At 40.8% G+C, this 20,166-nt stretch overlaps 1 protein-coding gene across 1 annotated transcript; it reads left to right on the top strand.

Moving 5' to 3' along the window:
- The first annotated feature begins 13,296 nt into the window (after positions 1-13,296).
- On the top strand, positions 13,297-16,902 carry LOC109036147 (soma ferritin). The gene is made up of 3 exons (XM_019050118.2): positions 13,297-13,669; positions 14,819-15,043; positions 16,626-16,902. Exons 1-3 carry the CDS (start codon positions 13,403-13,405, stop codon positions 16,854-16,856), a joined length of 723 nt encoding a protein of 240 aa, XP_018905663.2. The 5' UTR covers positions 13,297-13,402; the 3' UTR covers positions 16,857-16,902.
- The last annotated feature ends 3,264 nt before the right edge of the window (positions 16,903-20,166 follow it).

Below are 20,166 nucleotides of genomic sequence, written 5' to 3'. Positions count from 1 at the left end.
CGGCGCTTTTCCTTAGCACGGCAGTATGTATGTTGAAAAATCGAAACGGAAAGTATGACGTCACTCGCGGACGGCTCCTTGACGTAAATTCATGACGAGTCTAAGCATACGCATACGATAAAAAGGCGGTTCATATTACGCACCAAAGTTTTTGCTGTCCATTCCAAGGCTCAGTTTTTTTTCTCTGAGACCTCGGTTATACGAACCAAAGTTAGGTTTCTGCATCAGAAACTTCGGGCCGAAAAATTGTGGGTGCCATTTATATCTTGAACGAAGGTTTTCTTTCGTTACGTATGCCGACATTCGTCACAGATTTACGTCAAGCGCCTGTAATAAGCACGAAAGTTAATTTTTCTTTTGCCAGTTTGCTGTCGTGCTAAGGAAGAACGTCGTATTAACATTGGAGAGTTACTAAATTTCCTCGAATGAAACATGCGTTAGTGAGGAAAGTTTTCCATAGTTTTCCATGAAATTTTCAGTTTTTCTAAATTAAATCGCGAACAAAATTATCTAAGCAAATTGGAAACAATTTTTCACAATTCTCCCGGTAACTTTGACTTTTATTGAAGGAAATAGGCGAAATCTGAAGGTTCCTACGGCGTTTTTCCTTAGTGAGGCAATATAACTCTACCGACGCACAGTGGATCGAGCCAATCAGGGAGGTCGGACATGAAATTTTTGACCAAAACTGCAAATTTTGATGTTTAATCCGTCACATTTTAAATTTAAAGGGACGCCTCTGCAAGGACATTTCACGAGGAAACCAATGGAACCACTTTTAGACCCTCAAAGATCTGTATAAACGGAGTTATAAGCGCTTTAAGTTTCCAAATTTTGTCCGACCTCTCCTATTGACTCGATCCACTGTGTGACAGTGCTGCTCTCGATATATTTCATCCAAGAAAAGGCAGCTACTTCAAATATTCAAGATAGATTTAAAAATTCCGATAAAATTCCTCGTATTTATTCTATAAAAATGCTGATCAGAGGTCATTTTCTGTGCAGAGCTCTATGAAAATTGATCTGGAGTAATTTTCACTCAATATTGAGTGCGGTCAGTTCAGTCAGTTGTTTAATTTTTCTCGAGAAATAGTATGCGGTTATAGCTATGATCTACAGTGGAAGCATCAAATCACAAACGCATCCAATTCCGCTGACTTCGCGGCTGACTTACCTCGGTCCAAAAAGCTCCTGTCGCTGTAATCAATAGTTTTAGCTCATAATATGCTGTCGCATGCTAAAAAAAACACGTCGTATACATACGATTGGATAATGGCAAATTTCTTCAGTCCAATGGATAGGGAACATTGATAAGAGTAAGGAGAGCGAGAATACAATCATGCTCTAGTATACCCACATATCGACGATGGAACTACCAGACCATGTTTCTCGATTTGCAGCGTCGCAGACTTTCTGTCATACCGTATTTTCTAAATTGAAAACTATTCAACGTCAATTCTTGAGAACTTCCGTGATTTTTCTTCTCTGTGCGAGGAAAATTCTGCGAAAGCTGGAGGGAATGACATGGCGTTCATTTTTTCTCCTTCAAAAAAATAAAATGGGAGCGGAGATTTTTACACGCTGCAAACGAGATACGTGGTTTGAGCGTTTCGCCGTCATGCATGTTCCAAGCGCATTCCCCGGTAAAGTTTTCAACTTTACCAACTTTACCGGGGAACTAAACTAAACCCTCGGATTAAAAATTTTAGCGAATTTAAATCACTAATATTTGAAACATATTATTTCATCGTGAAAATGAATCTCAGTCCAAGAGAATTTTTCTTAAACTCTTCGTCTGAGATGGAGAAAAATGCAAAAAATATGATACAGTTAAACGGGGTAACGTTTTTACCGAATCAACAAGCTAATTAAAGTTTTGCGGCCACATGGAGTCACTTGTTCATATTTAGAGATATTTTACTTCTGCACATTCTTTTCTACCTCATTTCATCTCCATTATGCTCATCATTGGTATGAATTTTAATGTATTTAACGGTAAATTTAAAGAAGAATCCTATTATTTCTAGGCTATTTTTACGAATTTTGCGCTGTATACTTTTCAAACTTGTAAACACACGTCTTTCTCATTTTTATTAGATGAGTAAGTTGCTTGAGATGTTTTAGATGAGATGTTGAAGCGAATTTTTGAAGCAAATGTATTTTATTACCTTTTTGCTCTTGTTCCTTCGAAATAGTCGAAACGAAAATATAGAAAAAGTGCGTCACGTAACTTATGAATATTCCCTCACTAAAAAGTTTAGCAATTTTGAGAATTTTTTTGGAACTTCTTGAAACCGAAGAAAAAATTATCAGAACGAGGATAAGACCAGTTGCGAAACCGAACCATGACTTAGAGGAGCCAGAACCAGAACTGAAATTCCCGGATCTTCAGAGCCAATTTCCAAATTCCGTCCGGTCCACAGCTCTGACCCTCAGGCATAACATAACAGCTTGACCATTCAAGAGGGCTAGAGATGTATCGAATTAGCTCGTGAGAAATGTTGGAGCAGAATCAGGCGCAGACTTGAGCGTGGGAGTCGCAAGCTGCTGCAAATTTTTTCGCGTTTATCATGACGGAAATGCTGAGTGAATCTCATTCCTATCCTATCGGGCGCAAGATTACTCATTGCTCAGTGCGGGACGAGTTGGGTATTGCAGCTGAGACGATCTAACGACGGCACACACACACCCTCACACACCAAAATCGTCGGTCCTCTGACATAAGATCGTATCTCAATTTTCACGTGAGACCTGTGTTCCGTATGACTCTATACTTTCCGCGGCTCATATAACAATGAAGTTATGCCCTTATGTCATGACGAAATGTACTTAGATCAGCAGAAAACCGAAGTTGCCAACTTACCACAGCAGGCTCCCGTGGTTGCCTCATTTGGACGTAGATTAGGATGTGCGGTCCCTTACTTCCTCAGCCGGTGTTATATTACATCATCCAGCTGTTTAATTTCAAAGCCTTCGTCATATACTTATACTAACCATCCACATTCTAACACTCGTTCAATTTCCTCAGCTTACCCCTCCTCCATTCTTATCCTATCCTCCTAGATCCTTCTTGCGTTCTTCCCTTTACGATGATGATTATATTCTTTCGTTAAACTCATTTTTTGTGAGATTATATTTTGCATTTTTTTAATTTATTTATTATTTTTAAACTGTTAAATAATTTAGATCTAATTAGAAGTGAAATTCTCTGAAAGACTGGAGGGAAAATTTTCACAGGTTTCCTGGAAAAGCGAACCCATGGAGGGGAGTAAGCTTAGGGGGCGCACTCGCACCTACTTTCCGTTCGCATGAAAAAAGGATAAAGAAAAAGGAAGGAAGGGGAAAAGAAGGAATGAAAGATAGATGAAGAGAGGACGCTTACATTTTCGCGTATTATTCTTGACGAAATTGACTTAAACTGCATATCACATGCTTTAGAATTTCGAAATTTTAATGTCGCAAGTCCCCGCTTTGCTTCCCTCGTTTGAAATGTCTGGATCTTCCTCTGCCGGAAAATTCGTATTTCATCGAGGGAGATTTTGCAACGCCTAAAGCCACATACGGCATTCTTCCTTAGTATATGTACGGCAGCCTAAGAAATGGGTCCGCTGCAAAATTTTGCTGAAACAAAGAGAAGAGCTATTTTCAGTACGAAATTGACTGAAGCTCACAATGAGCACATCAAACAAATTAGTAACTCCCAACTTCACAATCTGCGCATTTCTGAGCTTCACCATTCCCAACCTAAACAAATATACTATATATACTACTATACTCTACTATATACTTAGGCGTAGTTTGATACAAATGAGTCGCTTTAGTTTCACAACTTAACGCGACACTGAAAATTGTCGCCGTCACGAATGTGTGACAGCTTTCAATCGAAAACAAACAACGCAAGAAAGAACGCAATTATTCGACATCTTTGCTTGCTTCCTTTCCAAGTTTAGATTAATAGGTAGAGGTACTTTTCTTGTATTTTTTATTATTTAAAAGCCCTTACAATATACTGGCAACTATTTAGACTTTTTCGCGGTGTTTTGGAACCGAAGTGACTTGACACATCCGCATCTGCACTGCTCATTGTCAGTTTGCCTTCAGTTTCCAGGGTAGGCAAAACTAGCTCCCACGTGGTCGAATAGTGGTATCACTCTCAGATGTCACGAATCCTCGAGGGAAATCGAGTTTACGCTACTAACATTCACTAGTTGCTTTTATTTGACCTATACAGACTATCGCTTACAGATTATTGCTCACAAACTATTGATGTCAGACTATTTGATGGCCACATTTAAGGTGGTTTTTTTCACAACTTTTCAGCGCAACCCTCAAGTGCGGTTCAATTAACGTTAACCTGACATTGCTTCTTGAAACCGAGGTTACAAGCCTAAATTGCTACGGGAATTTTTGCTTTTTCCATATCTCACTCATATGCCCCAATATGGTTTTTGAAGGCAAACTGATTTGTATTTGGGGGTTATTTTATCCTCCCCGCTTAATGTCGGAAACGGACGAAGTATTTTTTGCGCAATTTGAGGAAAGATCAGACTCCATGACCCGACGTAAAGGCCAGCCTTAATGTTTACACCGTCTCTTTTCTGTTTTCATTTACGATGTTCAATTTTATAATATATGTATTATTATATTGAGTTTTTTTCACTGTGATTAAATTCTTGTTCTGTAGTTTTTTCCATGTGAATTGGAGATAAAGTCAATTTAAGTAATACAATACATATAATGGAATTAGAGCAGCAAAGCTTATGTGCAGCAGTGCGCATTCTTCTAGTTTCAGTTAGAAACATATTAAATCAGAAGGAACACAGCCATTCTGCCATGAGCCTTTAGATTCATTGAGTATACATGCATCGCAGGGCTCATGACTTAAATATGTCAATTTGAACTGCATTTTGCAATGAGGAAGCACCGTTTCTGGCTCATCTGTAAAACACGTAACCGCACCTAGTTTTTACGCATTTTTCGATGTTTTGTGAGGGGGGGTGTGTGTGTGTGTGTTTTGTTTGAAAAATATCAGGAGAATATTCGACCCAATTTAAACCCTGTAAAAAAATCAATTCACCGTGTCAACGATTTCACGCGAGTGTCACGAGCTCGCAAGGTAGCCGTGGAAATCCATTTGGAAATAAAGACACGGAGAAGGTGTGATAGGTGAGCAGGTAATGCTATAATCTCCCGAGATGAATGGGGCGCGTATTACAATATATCAGAGCGGTAGCAGAAACGCAGGCATCGAATGATTATACAATGATTGATACAACAAGAGGCTTGAATGAACTGATCAAAGAGTTAATAAAAGCTGATGGGTTTGGGTATACCGCGGAGAAGATAAATAGGCCAGGGCCCTTGCAAGATACCTTTTGAAAGAGTCATTGACTCGGTCGATGAAGAGCCCATTTAGCTCATTTTTGAAGGGCTCGTTGGTCCGAAGACATGTTGCCAGATTCCGCCACGGGTTATTTGTAAGATGAGGAGCTCTGCGGCGCTGAGTAAATACACAGTATGAGCATTCGAATGTTGCCAAATTTCCTCTGATAAAATATGTATTTTTTAAGAAAGTCATTGATGTTTTCTCTTGAAATTTGCAGAATTTTTAGATTAAATTACGAACGAAATCCTCTGAAAAATCGGAAGAAAAAAATTCATAAATTTGCCCGAAAATTCGTGATTTTTTTTAAGGAAATTTGGCAGCACCTGATGGCTCGTACGACGTTCATCCCTAGCACGGCAGAGCTTTGCTTCAATCGGCTATTTTTTGGCACGGCGTGAAGACGGGGATGCGAGGGTCGCTCGGCAAACACAGCTGATAGCGTGAGAGGGTGTGAGAAGGCCCAACTGGAGAGGCGTCGTCGCAGGGTGTTCTACTGTTCACGGGATGTCCCTTCGGCGCAAAGTCAACGAGACCGAGTCCTCACCAGGCCGCCTTTGTCAATGCTTCGAGAGATGGTATTTTGCCTGAATAACATCCCTAACGCGGCGGTCTCTCATGTGGATGTATTTCTGCCGAACGGAACTATGTGCATCGAGACGTGAGCCCTGAGACCCATAAGGATATATGCTGAACAGGGCTCACGTCATAATGCACGTAGTCCCGTTTGACAGAAATGCGTCCATATCTTCCCCGTTCGGTCGACGATGTTTGCTCTTCGTTCCGAGTTGATGTTTCTCCACTGTCGCAGGTCGTCGGTAAGACATAACAGAAGATGCCGAGCGCCAACGCCTCGAAATGAATCCTATTAAAAAATCCGACGTTTTTCTATGATTTTTCGGCCGATCTTTTTACAGTTGGATGTATTTCTGCCAAACGGAACTACAGGCATTATGACGTGAGCCCTGATATGCACATATTCTTATGGGTCTCACGGCTCATATCTTAATGCACACTATTTCGTTTGACAGAAATACGCCCAATTCCCGAGCTCGACTTTGGTTAAAGCGACGTCGTTCCAAAGTCTCAAATTTTCATACATTAATAAAAAAAAAATCTGAGAAATAATTTTCCAAAAAGTTTTGGCCTAAACTTTTGGTGGGCATCATATGCACCTCCTCCGCGTTTCGACGGTGAAACTACCAAACCACGTATCTCGTTTGCGGTGTTTAAAAATCTACGCTCGCATTTTATTTTTTTGAAGTCGACCAAATCAATATCATTCTTTGAAATTTTCACAGAATTTTCTCCGCACAAAGAGGAAAAATCACAGAAATTTTCAAGACTAGACGTTGAGTAGTTTTTCATTTAAAAAATAAAGTATTACAGGAAGTCTGCGACGTCGCAAACCGAGATACGTGGTTTGGTAGTTTCACCGTCGGTTTGTAATTATAAAGTGAAATATATTCGGGGCCGTCCCTGAATTACGTGATGCACTTTTGGTATTATTATCAAATTTATCCTAGACTTTATATAGGCTGCAAGAACAAGTTATGGATTCTAAGGGTTTTTAAAGTAGCCTTCCAGGCTTTCAGTGCAGGACTTCTTATGCAGGATATGGATGCTCCTATAAAACCGAGCTAGACTTAATACCGTCCTCCGAACAAAACAGTAGCAGAAGGCGGAATGTGCGAACATAACTATTATTTTTACCCGGTGCCAAGTGTCGCGGGCGCCTTGCAGTGTCGTCGCGCTTTTTGCGGAGAATCGATTAATCTGTCGTTTAAACCTACGGTAAAGCATCGATCAATCAGAGTGCCCTTTAATAATCGATTCTCCGCCATAGTTCCAAATTAGAGAATATCGATAGACAACGCTCCAGGCTTCGGTATTGGAGTCAGAGACTGCTATATTGTTCAATTTAAAAGCCATTTCGTGTAGCAGCTCGCCGCGTTTCGCCGAGCACGCGCACACACACGGCGCGGCAGTTCGATATCGACCGATGGCGGGGCGTGATAATCGAATATCGATATTATCCCATTAAAGCTATGGTAAAGAATCGATTATTTAGATGCTCGTTGCGAACACCCTGTCTATCGATCCTTTTCCATGGGTTTAAATGGCAGATCGATCGATGCATCGCAAAGCACGCCACGCCACTTATATCGACATGTTGCTGTCACGCTGCTGCCAAAAGGGCGTAACTGCATTTGGCATGAGACCTGTCGACTGTTAAACTCTGTAGTTTCCGGAGGTCAAGTCGAAAGAAGTTGCACCCTTACGTCAGTGGATGGCGTTATCCATTCGAGCCAAATTCCCATTCTTTTTGTCTCCACCAATTTTATTGCAAGTATTCGAAGCTAGGATGTATTTTTCAGTTCTTGCAGACTTCCTTTGCCTACCGGTCTTTACATCAATGGCTAAAGTGCAAAACCACGTAACTCCATTGCGTTATTAAAAAATCTCTGCGCCTGTTTTATTTTATCGAAAAGGAACAAGTCAGTTATACTGCTGTGCTAAGGAAGAACGCCGTGTGAGGCTTCAGAAATTGCCGAATTTCATTTGATAAAAATGGATTTTAAAGGAAATCTGTGAATATTTTTCCTCGATCTTTTTAACACTGGAAAAAACACATTGATCTAGAGTCCAGACTCTTAAAACATTGACAGAAAAATACTCTGATTCAATCGAATTTTGCTAAATGAAGAACCAAGCTCTTAATTTGAGCGGATTCCTTTGATTAAACAAAAATCTGATTGAATCAAGATTATTTCTCTATCAATGTTTTCAAGAGTCTGGACTCTAGATCCAATGTATTTTTTTCCATTGAACAAATTTATTCGCAATCAGATCTAAATTATCTGAATATTTCAAGGGGAAATATTCATAACTCTCTTTAGAAATAAACATTTTATCGGAGGAATTTCCGCAACTCTCCGATATTCATACGGCGTTTTCCTTAGCACAGCAGTATGTGACTTGAAAATGCGGAATATTCTGCTGATAGAGAAGAAACATTACGGAACTTTTCAAGAAATTGGGTTGACTAGTTTTCCAAAGAAAAAATCAAGTACGAGTATGATAGGAAGTCTGCAAAGTCGCAAGAGGGGTTACGTGGTTTCGAACTTTGGTCATCGATATGGGTCCTGAAGTGTCCTGTGCGTTTTCTCGCCTCGTTCCGTTTATTTCTACTACTCCCTAGACACTATACTATGCTTGAATTTAGTTTTCTTTCCTCCTTCTTTCTGTAAATTACAATGATTTAATTCTAAGATGAATATTGCTAATTGCTGCGAACAGGTGAAATCCATGTTTCCAGCCAAAAAAGAACAGCTTTTTATCATTTCTCTTTGCCTCCTCCACTCCATTCACCTAACTTCTCAGGCAAACTGAAAAGGAAGCGATTACACCTTGATCTTTCCCTAGATCCGCCACACAGTGAAACAAACTACTAAAAGAGGCCGGACATGCAATGGACGTATTTATGCTAAAAGGAACTATGTTACACGCAATCTCTATGCACATAGTTCCTTTTAGCATAAATATGTCTAAATCAGGGTTCGACTGGCTTGCATCTGAGGGCGTAGACCCTTGGCTGGTTAAAGGGGCGAAATGTGATATTTCCTGGTAAGGCAACCCCTACGTGGAGAGGGGTTCAGAAAATTTTGGCAAAGCACATTTTTACGCTATTTTCAGGTTCAAAGTTTAATTAATCGTACAGAGTAAATTGCAAAATTGAACGTATTGAAGTAACTGACAGACTTCTGAAATTATAGAAAACCAAAAATTAAAGCCAGGAGATGCATCCAAGCACCATTATTTCCAAAAGAACCGAGCCAGTGCCGCGAGCTTAAGACGTAGGTTTGCAAATCCATCCTAAAAAGAATTAGACAAGAACCTGAAAAAAGATGAAAGAACGAGTATCAACACAGCCGAAGACAGGAAAGACGTATTCGGGCCTCTTCTTTAACTTTCCTCCCGAATCTGAGCGATACCTCATTGACAGCATACAGCAAAGCATTGAGAGCTCACGCTTCGCGTCATCGCGCCTTCAATTTTTCAGATGCAGCACGGCCGTCCATCAAGTACGAATAGTTGTATCTCTGCGCCGTCGTAAACGCGCATCCTTTCCCTCGCTCTATTTCAATACCAGGTTTTGTTTCCGTTTGTCTTAATCGTAATGGTGCTTCAAGAACTACGCGAGTAACACAGCCGAGGGTAGGAGAGATGTGTTCGGGCCTCTTCTTTAACTGTTCTCCCGAATCTGAGCGACAACTCATTGACAGCATATAGCAGAGCATTGAGAGCTCACGCTTCGCGTCATCGCGCCTTCAATTTTTCAGATGCAGCACGGCCGTCCATCAAGTGCGAATAGTTGTATCTCTGCGCCGTCGTTAACGCTCATCCTTTCCCTCGCTTTATTTCCATGTTGTGTTTGTCTGATTCGTAACGGTGCTTCAAATTAGTAGCAAAGAGCAGAGCATTGCGTTGTGAAATCCTCCGAAATATCGGAAGAGAGACGCATTAAAAAATTTTCTTGAAAATCCGTGATTAGTCGAAGGAAATTTGGCAACATCTGATGGCGTGCTAAGGAAAAACGCCGTATGAACATTCGAGAGTTGCCAAATTTCAAAATTTCAAAACATGTTCATTTTTGAGGCAAGTTGTGAATATTTTTCCTTGAAATTTTCAGACTATTCAGATCAAATTACAAGCAAAGTTATCCCAGAAATTGGCGGACAGATATTTGAAAAATCTCCTGAAAACTAGTGATTTGCCAAATGAAATTTGGCAACGCCTGATGGCTCATACGGTGTTGTTCCTTAGCACGGGCATATACAGGTACTCTAGTCGAGGAGAGGATGCGAGCGGAAGATTGAGATGCTCGGCAAATCCACGCGTCCCGAATTACAGCGACAACACCTTGAGCAAACAAACGACAAAGCGAGGTCGACAATGGGACATAATAAGGAAGCAAAACGTCGCAGTTGAGTAGTTAATCCGGAGTCAGCGCCGGGGCCGGGGCCGGGGTCCCCGATTGATTATTTGACAGTGGCCGAGAGGCGTTTCAATGGCAATTCGTTCCGAGTCCCCCTCGCGGGAGCACCCGGGCGTCGGGGGTCGCTACCAACTGATTTGTTCTGCTCCGCGGGGAGTCGGGGCCGTGACAACACTCGCCATTGGGCCCCATCTCCCCGCGGCCTCAACCCATCTCCGCGACGCCTGTCTTCCCTGCTCCTCTTCGATCGATCGCCCGGGCAATCACCGATCGGAATCGACTTCCAGTACCGTTTTGCTCAACCACCGTGACATCACCAGCGGTCGGACATAATTCTTCGCCGCCCCCCCCCCTCCCCCTGCGCATCTCGCGGATTCCCCTCGATCCTGTCATCGTTTTCGGCCGGAACGCTCCGACTGGAACCGCCGCGGCTCCTGCCGCCGGGAAGTAAGAACAATGGCCGTTAATTCTCGGGAGGAACCGATAAAATATTTGTGAAATATTGCGCCTCGGCCCCAGTCGTTGCACAGTGGGAGTCGATAGAGTCCTTTACTGAGAGTCAGGACAATTCGGCTCATGGATGTCACAACGGGAATAAAGATTACAGAAATTGAACGTTTTTCGTAATCTTTGATCGGCCCATTCTCAAATGCGCTTTCTCCGGTTCCTCTCTCATTCCGAAGTTTGGTTCCTTGCCGAACTCGTAATTCCCTAGTCCATTCCAGATTAAAACTTGCAATTGGTGAAAATGTAATCTTTATTCCGTTTGTGACACGTGGAGGCTAAAATACGGGAACAAATACCAATCAGAAATGGATTCAAATTGTCTTGACTCTCAGTATAAAGGACTCTAGGAGTCGATAGAAGAGGTCGGACAAAATATGGAAACTTTCAACGCTTATAACTCTGTTTCTACAAAACTTTAAGGTTCTAATTGGACGTATTTCTGCCAAACGGAACTATGTGCATCGAGACATGAGCCTTGAAACTCATAAGGATATATGCATAACAGGGCTCACGTCATATTGCACATAGTTCCTTGTGGCAGAAATACGTCCAATTGTGGTTTCATTGGTTTCCTCGTGAAATTTTCTAGCAGAAGGACCCCTTGAATATGAAATGTGACGAAATAAACATCAAAATTGGCGGTTTCAGTCAAAAAATTGCATGCAACAATTGCGACGAACAAAATTTCACTGCCAAACTTAAGATTATAATTCAAACTAAGATGGCCAAGAATGTTCATAAGTGCCATGTCCACCCCCTGGCGCGAAGTGGAATCGAGTCAATATAGGATAGGTCGGACAAAATTCGGAAACTTTAAACGCTTGTAACTCCGTTTGTACAAAACTTTGAGGTTCTAAATGTGGTTTCATTGGTTTTCTCGTGAAATTTTCTTCCAGAGTGACCTCTTAAAATTTAAAATGTGACGAGATAAACATCAAAATTTGCAGCTTCAGTCAAAAATTGCATGTCTGACCTCTCTAGTTGACTCGATCCACTGTGCGTTTCCTGGACTAATGAACCTTTTTCAGTTTTATCACACTCTATAGAAGCATGCATTTAAGGAGAGAGACGATTTCCCGATATCCGTGCATAGGCAGATCAAGGGGAGGGCATAGGGGGTGCACGGCCCCGGAGAGAAAGAAAAAAAAGAGGAAACGGAGGACAGAAGAAGGGAGGAACTTGGTACTTATTCATGAAAAAATTGACTCAAACTGCATGTTGGATGCTCTAAAATTTCGACAATTTTCGGATGCAGCCCAACGGACTCTCATTAAGCCTCTCCTGTTCGAATATTGTCTGTATCTGCCCATGCATCCGTGATTATTCAATGACTAAAACGACATAAACGACACTAAATAAAGCAGGCAACACGGAAAAAAAGTGTCACGGGTTATTCCCCAAAATTGTTCTACTACCCAAATTTGTTGGATGATATGGACATTTCCAATTAATTTCGGTAGCACCGCAACTCAAGTTGGGGAAGTACCGCAACATTTGGGTTAGTAACCTAATTTATCGGGATATTACCACAATTAATCGGGGTATTACCACAAGTAATTAGGGAATGTTCATATCGTCCAACAGTTGGGACTTAACCCCTACCTCTTTTTTTTCCGTGAAGAATTGAATCAAAAGGGTAGAAGGTTGCATTTGCGCCTGCGCTTCATCCTTTGAAAGAGAATCATAAGAGGTTTCCAATCAGCGGTGGTTTACGTTTGAACTTTTTTCCTTTTCTTTAAAACATAATCAGCTGTCATAATTTATGAATAAGGAGGCCCTTTTGTGCACCTCTTACGTATTGATTTGCAGAAAGATAGTGGAAACATGCGAACATCACAATTTTGCTGGGTTGAGAGGCTCTATAATTCATTGCATCGATGAAAAATATATACATTATTTTTTTTAAAAAAAATCGAAAAATGCAACATGTGAAACCATTTAGTTTGAAGGAATTGATGTGTAACACATTCCATGCACTTTTTCCCATTTTTAGTGAAAAATCTCTCTCGAAATTCCTTAAATGAAGAACATTTGAAGAGGCGCAAGACGGAAATTCCCGGAAACTGTCCTGCATTTCGAACAGTTTCAAAAAAGAATTTCTCATTTATGACGAAAAATAAATTGGAACCCATTTACCCATTGCCATTCAATCTCTTCCAAACATGCGAGAGACGATTTTTGAATACACGTGAACTATCCTGGTTCTCGAGTTATAATTAACCATGATAGAAAACCCACTAATGTATTGCAAAGGCTTAATACTGCCCACACCAGCCAATTGCAGAAATCGGTGGAAGTCGTCAGCCAATCAGGGTAGACCTCTTTACCACCGGTGAAAGAGAGGATTGCTACGCGACTCGACATTCAAAGCGCGACTCTTGTTTCCTCTTTGTTTAATAACGAACATATGATCTCCATTGTATCTTGGAGGTTAGTGAGTATGTTCTGGTGATTAAGCTTTGGATTTTTGAAGAAAAGTAAGAAATTTCTGTTTAAGAAAGAAAAACAACGACATGGCCATGTTAAAATTATGCAAATTAGTAAACCCTCCTGTCATAAAATCTCTCATTCCTCTAAGCCCGTTTTCGACAACTACGACAAAATTTTACGTCGATAAGAAAGAATCTGGCTGCGGCTCAGGTTCGCACGCCAGACCTGGATCTAAATTTACAGCTAAAAGCACAAGTGTCCAACGTCAAAATTATCATCCAGAATGTGAAAAAGCAGTCAACAACCAAGTAAATATGGAGCTATATGCCAGCTACGTGTATCTGTCAATGGTAAGAGAGCTATCACACAGAATGTAAGTGCTCGCAGAGCTACATTTAGTATGCACTGATAGCAGTCTTTTAATTATTTTTAATTTTTTTATTTTGTACATCATTGTTTGTCGTCATTCCAGGAAAATCTCAAAGAGAGTAAGGGTGGGACAGAAGCTGTTGAGAGGAGGAACTATTTGTCGAAGGACAAAACTTTAAGACATCTCAAGTAGGTCCCCGAAAAAATCGATGAAAATTGGCCTTTGAAAAATTCAACCATCCGATGCCCCCCCCCCCCCCCTGTTCTTCCCAAATGACGCCCCTGTAGTTGGATCTTCATTTCGCCATAAAGAGTTACAATTGGTAACTCATCCATAAAAACACCCATCTGTATAGCAAACAGGTGGCACATTCGTTGTTTCTGAAATTAGAAACTGTAGTTATAGTTCTTTATTGCAAAATTGTGGTTCAATTGAACTTTAACTCTTAACGGTGGTGGTTGACCTTCAATACTTTCTCTTTCGTCTGATTGAGCTTAAATTCATCTGAGAAAACGCTGAATCACCTCTGCGGACTGATTATTGAGTTCATAGATAAATCAATAGACGGGGGAAAAATGGAGCTATCCTTGATTGAAATGTGTGGTTGTCATGGACTAAGAAGAAAAATGACGGACTAACTAAAAGATCTTAGGGTGGTTGTCGTTAGTCTATTACTTACCGTCCTTGTCCATCGCAACCACTTGCTTCCATCAATGGGATCGCTCTGTTTTTAATTAGTCTTCTTTGCCCATGTCTTTATCTGCATTTCATTAGGTGACCTACTGCTCAGTCCATTTATTCAGTTGAACAGTAATACCCCATTTCACTTCCTGAGACGACAATTATCATTTGGACTGCATTTTGCAATAAGAAACCACGCTTTCTGGTTAATTTTAGAAACCGCATATCAGCCGTCAGTTTCCGTATGAATACAGGCGCTTTTATGTATGAGCCAGAAATTGTAGCTCGGTCTTGCTAAATGTTCATTTAAGATTCCACAAAGCCGGCACTCTCACCCTCCATTTTGCAGATATTTCTCATGCGACGCATAGTCAACTGCCTAACCTTACGCAGCCTTGAACCCTCACACCTATAATATAAATCTCAACGAATTTTCTTTTCCGGTCAGGCCACACACTTCGATCGGGATGACGTAGCTTTGCCCGGTTTCCGAAAGTTCTTTCATGCAGCGCATTTGGAGGAGATTGAGCATGCCACGATGTTGTTAGATTTTCAAAACATGCGTGGTGGCAGGGCTGAGTTTTTCGACGTTTTAAAACCGAAAGTAGAAAAATGGGGTGACACTAAATCCATGGTATTAGCTGCACTTCAATTGGAGATGGAAGTAAATCAGGTCAGTAATTCAAAAAAATCATATTTCGTAAGTTTATATCCAAAGTTTGCAACCACATTTAAAATTAAGAAAAAAAACCTGTCATAAAGGAGTCCTGCTTACAGAGAGACGTCAAGCGGCGCCAGAATTAATCTCCTCTTCACTCTCCTTAACGCATGACGAAATTCAATGAAGATCCTTAATGACATCATTAATTAATTGTTGAAATTGATAGACTGAGCCATAGACCAAGAAGAAAATGGAATATGGAAGGATCCTATTAGTGGAAGCGGGTGGTTGCAATGGACAAAGAAGGTAAGTGCGCGATAGACTAAATAACGGCAACCCACGAGAGACCCTATTGTTAGTCAATCATTTTCCCCCTTAGTCTGTGGGAAGCAACCATTTCAACCATTGGGATTTCTCCATACTCCCTATATCCTCTTTGTCTATAGCGTTGTCCATCAGCTTCAACAATCAGCCCGCCGATCAGTATTTTCCGCGACGGGAACGTACCATCGTCCCATGAAGAAGTAGCGGGTGGGCTGGCGTTGACGAAGAGATATTTAAGTTGTTAGTTTTCCAATAACCTTTGGAAATATATAGACACACGTGTGGCATTTGGGTGTCGCAAAACGCCAGTGTGCGCCTTAGGATCGACCTATATGCACGTAAGAAGTCATTGATTCACTCTATAACTGACTACAGGGCCGGATTAAGAGGGAGGCCACATGGGCCGCGGCCCTTGGCGGCAAATTTAGGGGGCGGAAAATTTTGCAATTCTTTTAAATATAGGTGTAAAAAAAATCGGATTCAGAAAAAAAATCACAAACGAGAAAAGCGTCTTTCGGTGACACAAGAGTCGACCTTTAATTAGTCGAGTGAAGCGAGAAACCAAACACACAATTTGGTATGGAGTGACGCGGCGCAGAGAGCAATGATGATGAATAGGACTTGATGATGAAATAGGACTTGAGATGAAAAGGAGAAGTCCTCAGCGAGGCGGTCGGCATGTAACACATATTAGCACCTGCAAGACTGCATGAATACTTCACGCATTGCGTCAAAAACAGCGCGGTCAGCGTGAAACGCATAGCGCCTACTAGACTTCATGAATACTTCACGCATTGCGTCGAACACAGTGCGTTCAGCAGCGGTTGGCATGAAACGCATAGCGCCTACAAGACTCTAGGAATACTTCACGCATTGCGTCAAAAACAGTGTAGTCAGCGCGGCGCGGCGGCGGAGGTTAAGAGTATTAAACCACATTTATGTTTGTTCTTTCATAATTTTTTCGTCCATTTCTTATAGATGGAAGGCCTTGTTCACACAGAGATAGGTTTACGGAACTTAACCATCGCGCAAAGTTCCGTGAACTTTTGCTAATAGTGTTGACAGGGTTTTCGCAAAAAATGTGTCCAACACGAGTGAACACGTCTTATGCACCCCTCCCCTCCCCCTCCGGTACTTCACTTGATGGTTTGTATAGATATTTCAAAACGAATGAGAAGGGAGCGGCAAAATACAGGTGGCCCATGGGCGGCAAGCACGTAAATCCGGCCCTGGCTGACTATATATGCTTATCTTCTTTCTTTCCCTGCAGTCACTGCTAGATCTGAGCGGACTTGCTACGAAACACAACGATATCAACATGACCGACTTTTTGGATGACTTCTTGATGGAGCAAGTAAGGGGTCAGAAAATGCTGGCTGACATGCTGAAGAACGTCTCTCGAGTAGAGGAAGGTTTGGGAATTTACGAATTGGACCAACGACTGCTGAAAAATCCACAAGCTTATGCGCTCGTGACTTCGCATGAAATTAATAAAAGTTAAGCTATGTGTGATGGTATGACGAAATACAGTACATTTTCACTCTTTATTCGTAATGAACTTCAGCAGATAATTTTCCCACATCTCAGCATGAATCTTGATGTACAATCTCGTAAAGTATATGCACTGCAGGAATAGACCATGGTTTTTTTCATATTTTATCCCTTTCTTTTTTTTCTAACATCTGAAATTTTTTTTCTGGTGGGATGTAATATGAAAAAACCAGTGCTAATAATTATAAAACTTGAATTACTCGTGAACAATTACCTCGAAAATCTATCGCGAGAACCTATATTCTTTTCTAGTCAGTATGACATTTCCCGATGAAAATTTTGTGGAGGCACTTGTCGCGCCGTCTTCCAGAAAATCCAGAGCTTGCAATGCATTCAAGTAATAATTTGTCAACTTCTACGGTAACTTACCCCCTTCTTTTCTTATACTCTTCTCTTCATGCAACTCCCCATTGGATCTTCTTTTTTTTTAAACTATCTGTCCACCCGTGCTTCGCACGGAACGTGGATATTGAGGTAATGCCCATTTTTGATTTTTTTTTAAACTCCATTTTTCCGTTACTTCGATGATCAATGCTCTGTTCAATGTAATTTGCAGTTCTCCGCTATATTTATGTTTTTGAACATAAAAATGTTTCAGTTTTCAGAAACTTATTTCTCGATCGTAGCCATAGAGGTCATTTGAAAGCATCCATTATATGCTCTCAAATTTTTTAAAAAATGGCGGGAAGCTTCCATTTCCCCTAAAAGTAAAGTTTTATATAATACATACATATCAAGCCGCTAACTCAGCGCACTAGAGCGCTCTGCGACTCCAAATCGCCATCGGAATCGATCCTCCCACAAATCATCGGGCAGATTACACCGCCTGATCTCCCCCTCCACTCCCAAAGTTTTATAGAATAACCCGGTTTATATTTCCAAAAGCTGAAAAGAGCTGACTCCTTAGGAATATCATCCCTCGGTAGCCCTCAAAATAATGGAAAGTCTAGTAGAACGGTAAAATGAACTGAGACAAAAAATGAAAAATTAAGGGGTCAGAGAACTTGTACTGATGATAGCCTCGGGCAATTTTCTTATTCTTTTTTTGTGCCAAAACACGTTTTATTTTGGCCAATGGTGCGTCACCGTGACTGTGGTAATGAAGTGTGGAGGTGCGGTGGCGCGACGCGACGGTTCCCAGTCCCCTCAAGTTCAAAACCGACCCGACGAAGAAGCCTGTGGCATGAGCAGGGCTTCTCCGCCTTAAAGCCATCCTCCTTTGCTTTTGTCACCCCTAAGCTTGTTTACAGTCTCGTTACGGCTTCACGCATTTATCTTTCTAATTCATTCAGTAACGCATGCAGATGCCCTCTGTCAAAACGCACCTATCAGGAAGGTGTTGTACATTAAGGCGATTCAAAATGTGATCTGATATTTGATGATGTTCGTGGGTTTTTGTGCCTTTTTTAACCTACGAATCAAAAAAACTGAGATTTATGGTGTTACAACACCTACACTGCCGTGCTAAGGAAAAATGCCGTGTGAACCTCCAGGCGTTGCCAAATTTCCTTTGATAAAACCCGAATTTCCCGGTAAACTTATGAATATTTTCTTTCCAATTTGTCAGATACTTTTGGTCGCAATTTCACCTAAAGTTCCTGAAAATTTAAAGGAAAAATATTCATGACTTTCCTCGAAAATGAACATTTTATCGAGGGAAATTTGGCAACTCTCGAATGTCCATACGGCGTCCTTCCTTAGCACGGCAGTACAGGACGTATTTCTATCCAAAAGGTCCAAGACTTTGGTTTCTTTGTGAGCGGGAATATCGAACTGATGAACACAAAAAACACTAAATTCTCACTGTATCAAGTTAAATTTGGAAAATTTTAATGTCAGCTTATTTTATTGCAAGTAATATTTTGATACGGAAATATCTAATGGCATCTAATTTCATATCGTCTCTAGAAGCCTGTTAAGGAAAATTAATCAATACGGAGTCGCGATTTGTTTTATTTTCAAGTTGACTCGGATAGCCTCAGATAACGTTCGCATTGTCGAAAAATGATCTTCCTCGATTGAAATCATATTTCCGAATACTAAGGTTAACTTATTTCAGCTTGATTTTCATAGACTAAGGAAGAAGCACAACGGTAAGAAACATTTGGTAAGCCGTTTTGTTATTATCCTTAATTATACGTTTCTTGTAATGAACGATCGGCGTTCTTGTGGACTTTAATGTGCACATTTTACTTCTCCTTTTATTTCCAAGTCAGTCCAAGTTTCAATAGATTTCTTGCATGCAGCAGGGTTTTTAGATTCAACCATTTAACTCACAGTAAATTTTCGTGAGAGAGACAACAGGGCCACTAATTTCCTCTACAACCAACTCTAAAGCCCCAAAAAGCTCTGGAAGTAGAGGCTTTGATAGAAAAGCTGACCTATAATTGATAGAGACCCTCTCTATGGTGGGCTAAAAGTTATCATCTTGAAACTTGAAGGCTGTCTTGTGGGTGGTAACCCTAACCATAGTTACCAGTACAGCTACCGATACTCCCCTAGATTTGGAACCTAGTTAGGTGGAACGTCTCCATTCCTCTCTGTTATTTTAAACATTTTTTTATATGTATATTACTGAATTCGTTGAGGTTTTATTGTGTTTTAAGTAGGCTTTTTTATACATGTGAAAATTGAAAATAAGTTTAAGTTATTCAGTTAATAAATTCAATTGTACGTAACCCGGTCTTTCAATTCATTAACTACAAACGTACTTATATCCGAAAAGGCAGAACTATGTAATGAATTATAAATCAATAGGAATTATGAGGTTTATAAATCCTAGATACGACGGTTATCAAAAGTCTCGCAACCACTGGCCGATGCGGGTGTTGAAAAGGTAGCTCCATTTGAATTTTTTGAAGTTGCCCAAAGCAACCTCATCCCTTGGGAATTTCACAGAATTTGTCCGTACACAGAGGAAAGATTCCCACGAATTTTCAGAGGATAAAGTACGTCTTAAACGCAAATCGAAGTCATGACAGGAATCTAGCGACGTCGCAAACCGAGATACGTGGTTTGGTAGTTTCACCGTCAATATATCGGTGGAACAATACCACCTATCTGCAAACTTATGATTCTGCAGAACGAAGAAAAAACTTCGTCATTTCTGTAATTTTCAGGCTAGATTTGCATTAATCTCACACATTACAGCGTCATTGACGCGCTTCCCTAGAATTGGAAAAAAAACGGTAGCTAGACACTTCACCCAATTTATTTTACCCGATAACTAGTTTGGCCAACAAATGCAATCCAAGTTGCAC

This window comes from Bemisia tabaci, chromosome 1 (assembly GCF_918797505.1).
Source record: "Bemisia tabaci chromosome 1, PGI_BMITA_v3".
NCBI lineage: Eukaryota > Metazoa > Arthropoda > Insecta > Hemiptera > Aleyrodidae > Bemisia > Bemisia tabaci.
This window is presented reverse-complemented; position numbering and strand designations above follow the sequence as displayed.